This window comes from Somniosus microcephalus, chromosome 1 (genome assembly GCF_052327205.1).
Source record: "Somniosus microcephalus isolate GS21.2 chromosome 1, FLI_Smic_1.0, whole genome shotgun sequence".
Taxonomy (NCBI): domain Eukaryota; kingdom Metazoa; phylum Chordata; class Chondrichthyes; order Squaliformes; family Somniosidae; genus Somniosus; species Somniosus microcephalus.
In genome coordinates, this window is record NC_140987.1 from 51,846,996 (window position 1) to 51,863,743 (window position 16,748).

Consider the following 16,748-nt stretch of genomic DNA (forward strand, 5'->3'; position numbering starts at 1 on the left):
ATGAGATGGATGGGTAGATTGGAATTTCAGCTGACAGCCTTTGGGCCAGCAGATTATATAGGTGGGGTATAATTCATGATAGAATAGAACATGCTCTGTGAAAGGTGCAGCCATTACTGGCTTTATATATTCTGTTCTTTCTCATATTGATAAGAAGTGGGAAAAAGTAAAATCAATTCACCAACATAAGCAGATTAACTCATTGCTATAAATGTAACGAAATGCATTTACTTTTTGTACAATGAATCAAGCATTTTTGCAATAAATTCTCTGACAAATTATCCATTATTTTCATTGACTTCTTTTTAATAAAGAAAAACATTTTTTTCCAAGAAGCTAATATTACAAACCAACAGCGTATAAATTTAAACAGTAAAACAGACAAACTTTTAACAATTAACAATGCAGAGAGAAAAACTGGTTTTCACATTGATATAATAGCCACATATATTCTTAACATGACAATTACATTAGTGAAAATTGTACATGTTTGGAGAGTGGTTTAACCCACTTCAGGTCTGGTGTGGACATCGGGTGGGAGCGGCACAGTGGACAACGTGTACAGGGGCTACCCCATCTTTCCTTGGGGTGTTTTTCCCAATTCCAGGCAAAATCCATCCATTAAGTGCTATGGTTAGCACCTATCCCACAGGTACCTAGTCCACGTGTGTGCTGGAAGGGGCAGGGTTTCACTACAGCAGGGAAGACCTCCCCTTGTCACTAGCAGTGAAAGTTGTGCTCGTCTTTACATTTCAGATGTACCGCGCATCCCTGGGACAGGCCCAGCACACGGGGAAGTGGATCTGGTGTGCCGCCTATGGCCTTTGTGGCAATCCCTGATTACTTCCCAAAGTGGTTGGATTTGAAATTGAACCAGAGGTGAGTTTGTTTTGAGTGGTATCATTCAGGCCACATTCTCCTCAGCATTCATCTGACAGAGAGGGGCAGAATCTATGAAGTTTATGAGTTTATGTTGACCTCTCTTGCATTTTATGCATGTGGTGGTTGTGAGGGTTTGTCGGCAGATTCTCCTCCATTTTGTTATTTGATGACATAGACCTTACTCCCAAGCTCCTTTTAGCGTGACTGTGGGTTCTATTAAGAGGGGATGAGTGCAAAGTAAAAGGCACAAGTAGATTAATAGGTGGCTAGGGCCTGAGAACTAGTAGCTGTATAGAGGATGGTTCTCAGTGAAGTTAGCAGTGTCATTGGCTCCTGGAGGAAGCGTTTGATTTGGAGGTGTGTGAACATATCCAACAGAGTGAGTTTTGCCATTAATTACTAAAGGGACAGGATGTTACTTTTGTGAAGAGGCTGGCTCAACCGGTTGATGCTCTTCCCACACCAGGTTCTTTATTGCACCAGATTGGGGAGAGGGCTGACAGACCTACTGGAATCTGTAGTTGTGTGCCGGCCTCCTTCCAGATGGATAGCATTACTGTAGCTACGGGCATTGTGCGAGGGGCAGGTTAAACAAGGTTGGGAAGTTACAGATCCATACCCATGGGATTGGTGATGAGGCTGCATTCCAAGCCACAATAACCAAGAGCTGGGCCACTCAGAAGTAGCATTTAAGGTTTGGTAGGTCCAGTCCGTCTTGGAATGTAGGCATCCCAGGCTTGTTTGTGGTCATCTGGAACAATTAGATGAGCTGAAGCAGAACATTCATCTTTATTATTCTTGCCCACCTGAGAAGTGATAGTAAACTGTCCGCTTTGTCCAGGTCAAGTGAATATGATTGCTATGCGTGGAGAATAATTTCACTTGTTCAAGGTTGAAAATGTCAGAGGTTACTGTTAGACTTGGGGGGGGGGGAAATTCGGTTGGTTAGCGCCTCCGGGGGGGCGCTAACGGGGCGTTAGGAACTTAGGTCTAGAAATTCAGTGGGCTGCGCCACCCGTTAGCGCCTTAAGAGGGCGCTAAGTGGGTCGCAAGCCACTGGCCACACCTCCCGCTAAATTCAGCGGGACGCGAGTGGTGGCGCTAGCCATTAGCGCTGTGCCGCTACCGATGACGTCATCGGTGTGCGCAGCGCCCCACTGACGCCCCGGCCACGATATTTAGAAGCGCCCCCTGATTTAACGCCGGACACTATGTGCGACCGGTTCAGGGGGGGGCCCACCTGCAGCGGTAGAGGCGCAAATTAAAGGAGGTGCGGGGCGGCCATTTTTGTTACTGGCCGCCTGCCAGCACCTCTCCGCGCTGCCGTCCCTGGCCTCCTGAACCCCCCCCCGCGGAGTGCCAGCTGCATTCCAAGAGCCCGGCACTTCTCCTCGGTGCCGGGCTCTTTTCCCGGCACTCGCGATCCTCGGGGGCCCAGCTGGGCCCCAGATCGCAGTGAACAAGGCCCCTCCCCTTTAAGTAGGGGAGGAAGGCCTGCAGTACCGCAGCGCGACGTTGCACAGCGATATTCAGTTGCAGCGCCCCAAGAGGGATGCGGGGCGCCTCCAATAGCGCCGCGCTTCCCTCTGGGGCGCTCCAACTGAATTTCCGGCGGGCAGCCGCGATTGGTTCCGGGGCGCTACTTTTAGCGCCCTGGCGAGGCTGGCGCCCCAAACGGGGCTATAGTGAATTTCTAGGCCTTAGTGCCCGAGCGCGGCAATTTTAGCGTCGCTCGCGAAATTGACCAGTTGTTTTGCGGTGGCACTAAACACTACCGCCACGATCTCCTGCACCTGCAGATCATGACTTCAGTCAAGCGTGCAACACCCCGGTAGCGCCCTGGACCAGATATTGAGTCGTGCCCCCTGCCTTAGCGCCTGCCGCTAGGAATGACAGGTAGAGGGGAGCGTTTTCAAGTTGGGAAGGAGCTGGGGGAGCGCTATTTAAAGGCGGGCGCTTCCTGCCTTTTCTTGTCGGCAAAATTTTTGGTTTTAAAGCTGTCCTAAGGAGTTTTGACCCTCAGTACCACTTTTGAGGTTCCTAAGTGCCGAGCTCTTTCCCTGGGCCTATCCATTAGGGCTTCCAACACAATTGCTTTTGAGGTCTCTCCAGGCCGAAATTCAAGGCTGCGATGAGCAGGGTGTGGCTGGGCAGCAAGATGGCCCCTCCCCTTTAAGAACTGGACGGCACCAGTCTGTTTGGCTTCCATGGTAACTGACATCGCCAGAGCCTCAGTAGCGTTCTGAGGTAGCGCCTCGCTCCGTGACGTTTGCGCCTTAAGAGAGGTGTGTAGCACCTGATTTAGCGCTCAAATCACCTCCAGGGGCAATAGAGGTGAATTTTGCAGTCGGAAGCGATAATTAGCGCCGAGCGCTAAACTTTGCGCCCAGACGATATTAGCGCCCCAAAATGGGCGATACCCAATTTTTCCCCCAGGATCTCTAACCATGGAAAGGTGTAGGATTCCCATATTTATGTCAAAACGCCTTGTGTGGGGGATATGCCCGCCATTTTGGCATAATTAAGTTAGTAACCTGGAAATTGGCCAAAGTCCTTGACTTGGAAGATGACGGGTATTGAGGTAATGGATCTGTCACATGTAGTAATAGGCCATCAAGGTGCAGCATTATTCTATGTTCAATCCTACCAGCATGAATATCTGACTTAATTCTTACATCTGTTGCCAATGTCTCTATTGGAGAAAAGAAGAGCCGAGAATGAGCATCCCTATCTGGTCACTCATTAGAGAGAGAATGTAGGGGTGGTGCAACTGTTAGTATATAGTGTGGACGTGCAGTGTGAATAGAGGGTCCTGATCCAGCTTCTGATTCCCTTGCTAAATGGTATTCTCTCAAATAAAGAGAGACAGAAGATCCACTTTCTGGGTGAACTACATTGGGAGCTATCGTGTCCAGTCAGGAGGCCAGGAATTTGGTTAGTATTTTACGCACAGGGATATGAGCCTGTAGTGAGATGAGATCAACAATTTGCATTTATATAGTGGCTTTAACATAGATAAACATCCCAAGGTGCTTCATAGAGACGTAATCAGACAAAAATGAACACTAAGCCAAAGAGGGAGAAATTAGGGGGAGTGACCAAAAGCTTGTTCAAAAAAAATGTGTTTTAAGGAGGATCTTAAAGGAGGAGAGGGAGATGATGAGGCAAAAGGGTCTAGGAAGAAAATTCCAGACCATGGGGCCTAGATGGCAAAAGGAACTCTTGCCAAAGACAGGAAGGGATGCACAAAGGCCAGAATCAGAAGACCAAAGTAGCAGCACGATTGTCACTTCTGAGTGTACTTGGGAGGGTGCTCAAGTATTGTGTAGAGTGGAATCGTTTCAGCAACACCGACAGTAAGCTCGGAAAGAATAACTTGATAGCATTCAGCAGGGTATCCATTAGGCCCTGGTGCTTTGACAGAGTGTAGCCCATTTATTGCTGCCTAGATCTCTGAAGTCTGAATTGGATAGTCCAGTCACTAGGTATCCTCTGGGTGACAGATGAGGAAGGGTGATGTTGGCCAGGTAGCCTTTGGCTTCCTGCTGAGTGGCCTGATATCTGAGGTATTCATAGAATCATAGAATGGTTACAGCACAGAAGGAGGTAATTTGGCCCATCGAGCCCGTGCTGGCTCTCTGCAAGTGCACTTTAGCTAGTATTCAGTGGAGTATAAAATTCTGCAAACTCCTGTTGATTTCATTAGGATTAGAGGTGAGGTTGCTATTTGTTTTTCTAATATACAGAACAGATTTATTATGAAGAGTATACATTAGAAGCTTTCCAGGTTTGTCACCTTGTTGATAATACTTTGCCATGGTGACAGGAATAGGCTTCTCTACACCAATGGACAACAGATTGTTTAACTAGACTGTATCAGGGCCCTTTCTGTGCTATGTTTCTATCTGACCTTTGTCTTGGGTCCATAGTCCCACTATTCTGCACTCAACTTCTCTGGTTCTGGAGAATTTTGTGCTTTTTGGCTGAGGTGTCCCCAAGGAGAGCCTCAGTGTTTTCCCACAGAAGCATTGGGGACACTTCTGAACCATCCTTCTCTAAAAGTGAACAAGTTCACACTCACAGCTAAGTTAGGAATGCTACATCACCAAGAAAGGCAGCATTGAGGTGCTAGCACTAGGGCTGGGCTGGAAAGCTGCAATGTGACTGGTGTACAATCTGAGATGATTATAAGCCCTATTTTGCAACTGTAAACCCTAGAGAGGTGGGCTTTCTTCATGAAGAAGGAATCTCTTCTAGGGCATGGCTTAATTGGAATCGAATAAAAGGCCAAGGTCTACATTGTGCCATGGTTGTCACCCTGTGTCTTGTCTCGTCTTGTCTTGTGGGAGAAGCATGCAACTTGGGTCCCCACCCATTATCACTATGAATCCCATATGGGCTGTGAATCATAGGAAAGTTGTAGGGAACATGACAATATCTGTATTTGGGGGCACAGAAGTATAACATAAATCTTCTCCCCTGATATGGGACCTCTCCTGTAAGCAACTAAATTAGTATTATCATTTAAGCCATTTTCATTAATGCAGCTTAAGCAGTCAATATATTGAAATTCAAAGTATTAGGATATATCCCTGCCCATGAAAAATATAATTTAGAAGAAACATTTAGTTACAAATGTTATTAGCACCTCAAAATAATCAACTACAATAATCTTGCCAAAAATCACACATTTGAATTGAAATTTAAAAAATTGGAATGAAAGGGTTAACGGTGCATTAGGACAATACCCAGGCCAGTGTTAATGTCAATATGGTGACGCTAACTTTTGCACTGCGAGCCAAGATGGCATTGTTATTCAGCATCGACTTCACCTGGGACCAGGAACCATTGTTTGGCAATGGGTTTATTCCAGTAACATGACACATGACGTTGTATACATCAACCACCCTAATTGGATCTGCCTTGTAGTTTGTTCTGAAATCTGAACAGAACAAAAAACAGAATTAGTTGTGAAATTGCCTTACATATTTTAATGTTCTGACCACTGTATTAAAACTGTACCATATAAAGATGATCATCTTATGTTATTGAAATTTAAGATATGTTCTGGTGAAAGCTTAGTCCTTATGCATATGCAAAGAATTGTTTTGGCAGATGTTGATCTGTGTGATATTTACCAAGGCCGTTACTTTGCTTTCATATTAGTTATAAACATGCTGTTTTATTGGCCCAGCAATGATGAAGGAATGATGATATATAGCCAAGTCAGGATACTGTGTGACTTGGAGGGGAAGTTGGAGGTTATGGTGTTCCCACAGCATTCTGCTCATTCTTCTTGATGGTAGAATATAAGAACAAAAGAAATAGGAGCAGGAATAGGCCATTTGGCCCTTTGACTCTGCTCCGCCATTCAGTAAGATCGTGGCTGATCTTCTACCTCAACTCCACTTTCCCGCCCTATCCCCATACCCCTTGATTCCCTTAGTGTCCAAAAATCTATCGATCTCTGTCTTGAATATACTCAATGACTGAGCATCCACAGCCCTCTGGGGTAGAGAATTCCAAAGATTCACCACCCTCTGAGTGAAGAAATTTCTCCTCATCTCAGTCCTAAATGGCCGAGCCCTTATTCTGAGATTGTGACCCCTAGTTCTAGACTCCCCAGCCAGGGGAAACAGCCTCCCAGCATCAACCCTGTCAAGCTCTGTACGAATTTTATATGTTTCAATAAGATTAACTCTCATTCTTCTAAACTCTAGGAAATATAGACCAAGTCTACTCAATATCTCCTCATAGGGCAATCCCCCTGTCCCAGAGATCAGTATAGTGAACATTCGTTGCACTCCCTCTAAGACAAGTATATCCTTCCTTAGGACCAAAACTGTACACAGTACTCCAGGTGTGGTCTCACCAAGGCCCGAAATAATTTCAGTAAGACTTCTTTTCTCTTATACTCCAATCCCTTTGTAATAAAGGCTAACATACCATTCTCTACTCAATCTAGTATACTGTATTCGCTGCTCACGATGCGGTCTCCTCTACATTGGGGAGACCAAACGCAGATTGGGTGACCGCTTTGCGGAACACCTCCGTTCAGTCCATAAGGGTGACCCCCGAGCTTCCGGTCGCCTGTCATTTTAATTCACCGCTCCATTCCCACTCGGACCTCACCGTCCTTGGCCTCTTGCATTGTTCCACGGAAGCTCAACGTAAATTCGAGGAACAGCACCTCATCTTCCGATTAGGCACTTTGCAGCCTTCCGGACTCAATATCGAGTTCAACAATTTCAGATCATAACCTCGGCCCCTATTACATTTTTACTTATAATTTTTTTTCCACCCCTTTGTTTTGGGTTTTCCCTTCCCCCACCTCCTTTCCTTTTTTTTCTCCCTCCCACATGCCAGCTATCTCTCATCCTGCCAGTACACTTCACACCTAATCTGAGCCGTCTTTTGTCTCCACTGTCCTATTACCATCTCGTCTGGTTTTGAATACCCCTTAATGTCTCTTTACTTCTTTTGTTCTATCGCAGCCCTGCCTTCGATCTATTTCATTCCCTTTCCAGTTTTGAAAAAGGGTTCACCCGAAACATCGACTCTAATTTCCCTTCACGGATGTTGCCTGGCCTGCTGAGTTTTTCCAGCATTTTCTGTTGTTATTTCGGATTTCCAGCATCTACAGTATTTTGCTATCATACCATTTTCTTTCCTGATTGCTTGCTGTATATAGAAACATAGAAGATAGGAGCAGGAGTCGGCCATTCGGCCCCTCGAGCCTGCTCCGCCATTCAATGTGATCATGGCTGATCATCCAAATTCAGTACCCGGTCCCTGCTTTCTCCCCATACCCCTTGATCCCTTTAGCCTTAAGAAATATATCCAACTCCTTCTTGAATATATTTAATGAATTGGCCTCTACTGCCTTCTGTGGTAGAGAATTCCACAGGTTCACCACTCTCTGGGTGAAGAAATTCCTCCTCATTTCTGTCCTAAATGGCATACTCTTTATCCTTAGACTGTGACCCCTGGTTCTGGACACCCCGGCCATCAGGAACATCCTTCCTGCATCTAGTCTGTCCAGTCCTGTCAGAATTTTATAAGTTTCAATGAGATCCCCTCTCATTCTTCTAAACTCCATCGAGTAGAAGCCCAATCGACCCAATCTCTCCTCATACGTCATTCCTGCCATCCCAGGTATCAGCTTGGTGAATCTTCACTGAACTCCTTCCATGGCAAGAACATCCTTCCTCAGATAAGGCGACCAAAACTGCACACAATACTCAAGATGTGGTCTCACCAAGGCCCTGTACAACTGCAGCAAGACATCCTTGTTCTTGTACTCAAAGCCTCTCGCTACGAAGGCCAACATACCATTTGCCACCTGCTACACCTGCATGCTTACCTTCAGCGACTGGTGCACAAGGACACCCAGGTCTCGTTGAACTTCCCCTTCGCCCAATCTATTGTCATTCAGATAATAATCTGCCTTCCTGTTTTTGCCACCAAAGTGGATAACTTCACATTTATCCACGTTATATTGCATCTGCCATGCTTCTGCCCAATCACCCAACCTGTCCAAATCATCCTGGGATTTCTCGGCATCCTCCTCACAGCACACACGCCCACCTAGCTTTGTGTCATCTGCAAATTTGGAGATATTACATCTAGTTCCCTTGTCTAGATCATTAACATATATTGTGAATAGCTGGGGTCCAAGGACCAATCCCTGCGGTACCCCACTAGTCACTGCCTGCCACTCGGAAAAAGACCCGTTTATTCCAACTCTTTGCTTTCTGTCTGCCAACCAGTTTTCTATCCAAGTCAATACCTTGCCCCCAACCCCATGTGCCTTAACTTTATACGCTAACCTCTTGTGCGGGACCTTATCGAAAGCCTTCTGAAAGTCCAAATATACCACATCCACTGGTTCTCCCTTATCTATTTTACCAGTTACATCCTCAAAAAATTCCAATAGATTAGTCAAGCACGATTTACCTTTTGTAAATCCATGTTGACTTTGTCCGATCCTGTCACTGTTTCCCAAGTGCTCAGCTATTACATCTTTTATAATGGACTCTAGCATTTTTCCCACTACCGATGTCAGGCTTACCGGTCTGTAATTCCCCGTTTTCTCCCTACCACCTTTTTTGAATACCTGCATGTTAACGTTCAGTGATTCTTGTACAATGACATCCAGGTCCCTCTGAACACCAACATCTCCCAGTCTCTCACCTTTTAAAAAGTATTCTGCTTTTCTATTTTTCCTACCAAAGTGGATAACTTTAGAGGTCGCAGGAAAGAATTACTGCAATGCTGAGTTGCTGCATTGCATCCTGTAGATCATACATACTGCAGCCACAGGATGCCGGTGGTGTAAGGAATGGATATTGATTCAATGACAGGGGCACCGATTAACCAAACCACTGTGTCCTGGATGGAGTCAAGCATCTTGAGTGTTGTTGCAGCTGCACCAGATGGGCAATGGGTGAGTCTTCCATCACACTCCTGATGAGCCTTGTAGATGGTGGAGAGGCTCTGTGGCATCAGGAAGTGAGCCACTCATCGCAGAGTACCCAGCCTCTGCCCTGCCTTTGTAGCCACAGTGTTGATAAGCTTCCGGTCAATGCTGACCCCCCAAGATGCTGATGGTGAAGGACTCCATTGAAGGTCAAAGGAAGCTGGCTGGGCTGTCCCTTGTTCAAGATGATCATTACCGGGCACTTGCCTGGCACGAATGTTCCCTGCCACTTGTCAGCCGAAGCCTGGATATTACAGTATACTAGATTGCAAGAAGTACAAGTAAATCGCTGTTTCACCTGGAAGGAGTATTTGGGGCCCTGGACAGTGGGAAGGGAGGAGGTAAAAGGGCAGGTGTTGCATCTCCTGCGCTTGTACTACACTTCATCTAGAGTCATCTTTTCTTTCTTAACTTGTCCCATTACCATCTCCTTTTGCCTTGCACCATCATCCCTTTTGTCTCTTAATCTCTCCTGCCTTCCATCCTATCACAAACCTTCCCTTTTGTTCTTTCCTCCCCTCCCCCCTTTCCCTGCCCCTACTTGCTTAAAAACCTGTTCCATCGCCAGCTTTTTCCAGTTCTGAAGAAGGGTCATCGACCTGAAACGTTAAATCTGTTTCTCTCTCCACAGATGCTGCCTGACCTGCTTGAGTATTTCCAGCATTTTCTGTTTTTATTTCGTGTTTAACTAACTTGATTGAATTTTTTGATGAGGTAACAAAGAGGGTTGATGAGTGCAATGCGGTTGATGTGATGTACATGGACTTCCAAAAGGCATTTGATAAAGTGCCACATAATAGGCTTGCCAGCAAAGCTGAAGCCCAAGGTCCCCGATGGTCAGGGAGTCCAGAACCAGGGGTAAGCCATTTAGGACAGAGATAAGGAGGAATTTCTTCACCCAGAGAGTGGTGAACCTGTGGAATTCTCTACCACAGAAGGCAGTAGAGGCCAATTCATTAAATATATTCAAGAAGGAGTTGGATATATTTCTTAAGGCTAAAGGGATCAAGGGATATGGGGAGAAAGCAGGGACAGGGTACTGAGTTTGGATGATCAGCCATGATCTCATTGAATGGCGGAGCAGGCTCGAGGGGCCGAATGGCCTACTCCTGCTCCTATCCTCTATGTTTCTATGTCTATGGAATTAAAGGGGCAGTGGCAGCATGGATACAAAATTGGCTAAGTGACAGGAAACAGAAAGTAGTGGTGAACGGTTGTTTTTCAGACTGGAGGAAGGTATACAGTGGTGTTCCCAGGGGTCGGTTCTAGGACCACTGCTTTTCTTGACATATATATTAATGATTTGGACTTAGGTGTACAGGGCACTATTTCAAAATTTGCAGATGACACAAAACTTGGATGTATAGTGAACAGTGAGGGATAGGGATAGACTTCAAGAAGACATAGACAGGCTGGTGGAATGGGCGGACACGTGGCAGATGAAATTTAATGCAGAAAAGTGCGAAATGATACATTTTGGTAGGAAAAACGAGGAGGGGTGATATAAACTAAAGGAGACAATTCTAAAAGGGGTGCATGAACAAAGAGACCTGGGGGTGTATGTGCACAAATCTTTGAGGGTGGCAGGACAGCTTGAGAAAGCGGTTAAAAAAGCTTACAGGATCCTGGGCTTTATAAATAGAGCACAGAGTACAAAAGTAAGGAAGTTATGCTGAAACTTTATAAAACACTGGTTCGGCCACAACTGGAATAGTGTGTTCAATTCTGGGCACTGCACTTTAGGAAGGATGTGAAGGCTTTAGAGAGGGTGCAGAAAAGATTTACAAGAATGGTTCCAGGGATGAGGGACTTCAGTTACATGGATAGACTGGAGAAGCTGAGGTTGTTCTCCTTAAAGCAAAGAAGATTGAGAGGAGATTTGATCGAGGTGTTTGAAATCATGAGCGGACTAGACAGAGTAGACAGAGAGAAACTGTTCCCATTGGTGGAAGGTTCGAGAACCAGAGGACACAGATTTAATGTGATTGGCAGAAGAACCAGAGGCGACATGAGGAAAAACTTTTTTACGCAGCGAGTGGTTAGGATCTGGAATGCACTGCCTGAAAGGGTGGTGGAGGCAGATTCAATCATGGCTTTCAAAAGGGAGTTGGATAAGTACCTGAAGGACAAAAATTTGCAGGGCTATGGGGAAAGGGCGGGGAGTGGGACTAGCTGATGTGTTCTTGCAGAGAGCTGGCATGGGTTCGACGGGCTGAATGGCCTCCTTCTGTGCTGTAACCATTCTATGATTCTAAGGCACGTCACAGGAGGGTAATCTGACTAAAATTGACACCGAGCCAAAGAAGGAGCTATTCGGACAGCTGACTAAAAACTTGGTCAAAGAGGCAGGATTTAAGCAGGGGCTTAAAGGACGAGAGGGAGGTGGAGAGGTGGAGATGTTTAGGGAGGGAATTCTTGAACATAGGGCCTAGATTACTGAAGACACGGCTGCCAATGGTTTGGTGAGGAAATGGGGGATACACAAGAGGTCAGAGTTGGAGGAATGCAGAGTTCTTGAAGTATTGTAAGGCTGAAGGGGATTAGATCGAGTTGCTGGTGGACCAGGAGCTAGTGTAGTCAGCAAGCACAGGAGTGATGGGTGAGCGCAACTTGGCGTGAGTTAAGATACGGGCAGCAAAGTTTTGGATGAGCTCAAGTTTATGGAGGGTGGAAGATGGGAGGTCAACCAGAAGAGCATTGGAATAGTTGAGTCTGGATATAAAGAAGCATGGATCCAGGTTTCAGCAGCAGATGGGCCAAGGCAGGGGTGGAGACGGGTCATATTATGTAGGGGGAAGTAGGTGGACTTTATGATGGAGAGGATATAGGATCAGAAGTTCAGCTTAGGCTCAAATAGGACACTGAGGCTGTGAATAGTCTGGTTCAGCCTGAGACAGTGGCCAGGGAAGGGGATGGAATTGGTAGCTTCGGAACGGTGTTTATGGTGAGGACTGAAGATAATGGCTTTAGTCTTCACAATGTTTAATTGGAGGTTATTTTGACTCATCCAGGACTCGGTGTCGGATCAGCAAACTGACAACACAAAGGCAGTGGAGGGTTAAGAGAGCTATTGAGTGGTGAGGTAGAGCGAGTTGTCGTCAGTGTACATGTGAAATCTCACATTGTGTGTTCAGATGACGTCGCCGATGGGCAGCATGTAGATGAGAAATAGGAGGGGTCCAAGGCTAGATCCTTGGGGGACTCCAGAGGTAATGGTGCGGGGCAGGAGGAGAAGGCATTGTAGGAGATTCTCTGGCTATGACTGAACAGGTAAGAGTGGAACCAGGCGAGGGAAGTTCCACTCAGCCTGACATCGGAGGAGAGGCATTGGAGAAGGATGGTGTGGTCAACAGTGTCAAAGGCTGCAGACAGGTCGAGAAGGATGAGAGGGGATTGGTTCACGGTCACAGTCACTGGAAGCCATTTGTTACTTTGATTAGGACCTTTTCAGTGCTGTGGCAGGGGCAGTAAATTCCCATGGATTGGAGGGTAGCTAATGTAACCCCACTATTCAAAAAAGGTGGTAGAGAGAAAATGGGGAATTATAGACCGGTAAGCCTGACATCGGTAGTGGGGAAAATGCTAGAGTCCATTATAAAAGATGTAATAGCAGAGCACTTGGAAAACAGTGACAGGATCGGACAAAGTCAACATGGATTTACAAAAGGTAAATCTTGCTTGACTAATCTACTGGAATTTTTTGAGGATGTAACTGGTAGAATAGATAAGGGAGAACCAGTGGATGTGGTGTATTTGGTCTTTCAGAAGGCGTTCGATAAGGTCCCGCCTAAGAGATTAGCATGTAAAGTTAAAGCACATGGGCCTAGAAATTCAGTAGTGCCCGGTTTGGGGCGCCAGCCTCGCCAGGGCGCTAAAAGGAGCGCCCCGGAAGTAGTCGCGGCTGCCCGCCGGAAATTCACTTTGCGCGCTCCAGAGGGAAGCGCGGCGCTACTGGAGGCGCCTCGCATCCCTCTTGGGGCGCTGCAGCTGAAGATCACTGTGCAACGTGCCACAGTGCCACACGCTGCGGCACGGCACGCTGCGGTACTGCAGGCCTTCCTCCCCTTCTTAAAGGGGAGAGGCCTTGTGCAGCGCGATCGAGGATCACGAGTGCCGGCAAAAGAGCCCGGCACCGAGGAAAAGTGCCGGGCTCTTGGAACGCAGTCGGCACTCCGCGGGGGGGGGGGGGGGGCGCTCAGGAGGCCGGGGACGGCACCGCGGAGAGGTGCTGGCAGGCGGCCAGCAAAAAAAATGGCCGCCCCGCACCTCTCCTTTAATTAGCGCCTCTACCGCCGCAGGTAGGCCCCCCTGAACCGGTCGCAAATAATGTCCGGCGTTAAAGCAGGGGGCACAACTAAATATCGTGATCGAGGCGGTAGCGGGGTGCAGCGCACACCGATGACATCATCGGTAGCGGCGCAGTGCTAATGGCTAGCGCCGCCATTAGCGTCCCGCTAAATTTAGCGGGAGGCGTGGCCAGTGGCTTCCGACCCACTTAGCGCCCTCTTAAGGCGCTAACGGGTGGTGCAGCCCACTGAATTTCTATGCCATGGGATTGGGGGTAAGGTACTGACTTGGATAGAGAACTGGTTGGCAGACAGGAAGCAAAGAGTTGGAATAAACGGGTCTTTTTCCGAGTGGCAGGCAGTGACTAGTGGGGTACCGCAGGGATCGGTGCTAGGACCCCAGCTATTCACAATATATATTAATGATCTAGACGAGGGAACTAGATGTAATATCTCCAAGTTTGCAGACGACACAAAGCTGGGTGGGCGTGTGTGCTGTGAGGAGGATGCAGAGAAACTCCAGTATGATTTGGACAGGTTGGGTGATTGGGCAGATGCATGGCAGATGCAGTATAATGTGGATAAATGCGAGGTTATCCACTTTGGTGGCAAAAACAGGAAGGCGGATTATTATTTGAACGGCAATAGAAGGGGAAGTGCAACGAGACCTGGGTGTCCTTGTGCACCAGTCGCTGAAGGTAAGCATGCAGGTGCAGCAGGCAGTTAAGAGGGTTAATGGTATGTTGGCCTTCATAGCGAGAGGATTCGAGTACAGGAGCAAGGATGTCTTGCTGCAGTTGTACAGGGCCTTGGTGAGACCACACCTTGAGGATTGTGTGCAGTTTTGGTCGCCTTATCTGAGGAAGGATGTTCTTGCCATGGAGGGAGTGCAGCGAAGATTCACCAGACTGATACCTGGGATGGCAGGAATGACGTATGAGGAGAAATTGGGTCGATTGGGCTTATATTCGCTGGAGTTTAGAAGAATGAGAGGTGATCTCATTGAAACTTATAACATTCTAACAGGACTAGACAGACAGATGCAGGAAGGATGTTCCCGATGGCGGGGGAGTCCAGAACCAGGGGTCACAGTCTAAGGATAAGGTGTAAACCATTTAGGACAGAGATGAGGAGGAATTTCTTCACCCAGAGTGGTGAACCTGTGGAATTCTCTACCACAAAAGGCAGTTGAGACCAATTCATTAAATATATTCAAGAAGGAGTTAGATATATTTCTTAAGGCTAAAGGGATCAAGGGATATGGGTATAAAGCAGGGACAGGGTACTGAGTTTGGATGATCAGCCATGATCTCATTAAATGGCGGAGCAGGCTCGAGGGGCCGAATGGCCTACTCCTGCTCCTATCTTCTATGTTTCTATGTAAACCGTTTGGAGAGTTGCGGGAAAGATGGATATGGATTTGGGAGGCAAGAATACGTTCAAGGACTTTGGAGAGAAAACGGATGTTGGAGATGGGTGGTAGTTTGCATGGACAGAGGGATCAAGGGTGGGTTCTTTGAGGAGCAGGGTGATGAAGGCAGCACTGTGGGAGTACCCTCACCGCACAGACTGCAGCGGTTCAAGAAGGCGGCTCACCAGCACCTTCTCAAGGGCAATTCGGGATGGGAAATAAATGTTGGCCTTGCCAGTGACGCCCACATCCCATAAACAATTTTTTTTTTAAAGATTTGAACGGGTGGGGGACAGTACCTCAGGAGAGGGAACCGTTTACAATTTCAGCAAGCATGGGAGCCAGGAAGGGAAGTTGAGAGGTCAGCAGTTTAGCGGGAATAGGGTCAAGAGAGCAGGAGGTGGGTCTCATGAACCAGATGAGCTCGGAGAGGGCATGAGGGGAGGTAGGAGAGAAACTAGAGAAAGATACGAGCTCAGGGCTAGGGCAGGGAGGAATCTTGTGAGAAATTTGGCCCAGTGGGCTAGGAGAAGGGAGGGAAGTGGCAGAGGCAGCTGATCAGGTCTCAATTTTAGTGACAAAGAAGTCCATGAGCTCCTCGCACTTGTTGGAGGTGAGGGCGGAGAAGGCAGAAGAGAGGGATTATGATATAATTGGGATTACAGAGACATGGCTCCAGGGTGACCAAGACTGGGAATTCAACATCCAGGGCTATTCAATATTCAGGAAGGACAGGAAAAAAGGAAAAGGAGGTGGGGTAGCATTGCTGGTTAAAGAGGAGATTAACACAATAGTAAGGAAGGATATTAGCTCTGATGATGTGGAATCTGTATGGGCAGAGCTGAGAAATACCAAGGGGCAGAAAACGTTAGTGGGAGTGGTATACAGACCCCCAAACAGTAATGCTGAGGTTGGGGATGGCATTAAACGGGAAATTAGAGACGCGTGAAGTAAGGGCGCAGCAGTTATCATGGGTGACTTTAATCTAAATATAGATTGGGCTAACCAAATTAGTAACAATACTGTGGAGGAGGAATTCCTAGAGTGTATATGGGATGGTTTCCTGGACCAATATGTCGAGGAACCAACTAGAGATCAGGCCATCTTAGACTGGGTATTATGTAATGAGAAAGGATTAATTAGAAATCTTGTTGTGTGAGGCCCCTTGGGGAGGAGTGATCATAATATGATAGAATTCTTCATTAAGATGGAGAGTGAAGTAGTTGACTCAGAGACTAGGGTCCTGAATTTAAATAAAGGAAACTACGATGGTATGAGGCACGAGTTGGCTAGGATGGATTGGGGAACGTTACTTAAAGGGTTGATGGTGGGCAGGCAATAGCAAACATTTAAAGATCGCATGGATGAACTACAGAATTTGTTCATCCCTGTTTGGCATAAAAATAAAACAAAAAAGGTGACTCAACCATGGCTAACAAGGGAAATTAGGGATAGCATAAGATCCAAGGAGAGAACATGTAATTTGGCCAGAAAAAGCAGCAAACCTGAAGATTGGGAGCAGTTTAGGATTCAGCAAAGGAGGACAAAGGGATTAATTAAGAGGGGGAAAATAGATTATGAGAGTAAGCTTTCAGGGAACATAAAAACTGACTGTAAAAGCTTCTATACATATGTGAAGAGAAAAAGATTGGTGAAGTCAAGCGTAGGTCCCTTGCAGTCAGAATCAGGG

At 46.9% G+C, this 16,748-nt stretch overlaps 1 protein-coding gene across 1 annotated transcript in view; it reads right to left on the reverse strand.

Moving 5' to 3' along the window:
• Positions 1–291: 291 nt before the first annotated feature.
• The window catches only part of enpp6 (ectonucleotide pyrophosphatase/phosphodiesterase 6), a 94,014-nt gene continuing 77,557 nt past the window's right edge, over positions 292–16,748 (reverse strand). Inside the window, exon 8 of the mRNA XM_085980704.1 lies at positions 292–5,824. Coding sequence (XP_085836830.1) covers positions 5,619–5,824 — 206 coding nt within the window. The 3' untranslated portion in view covers positions 292–5,618. The remainder of the gene's footprint in view (positions 5,825–16,748) is intronic.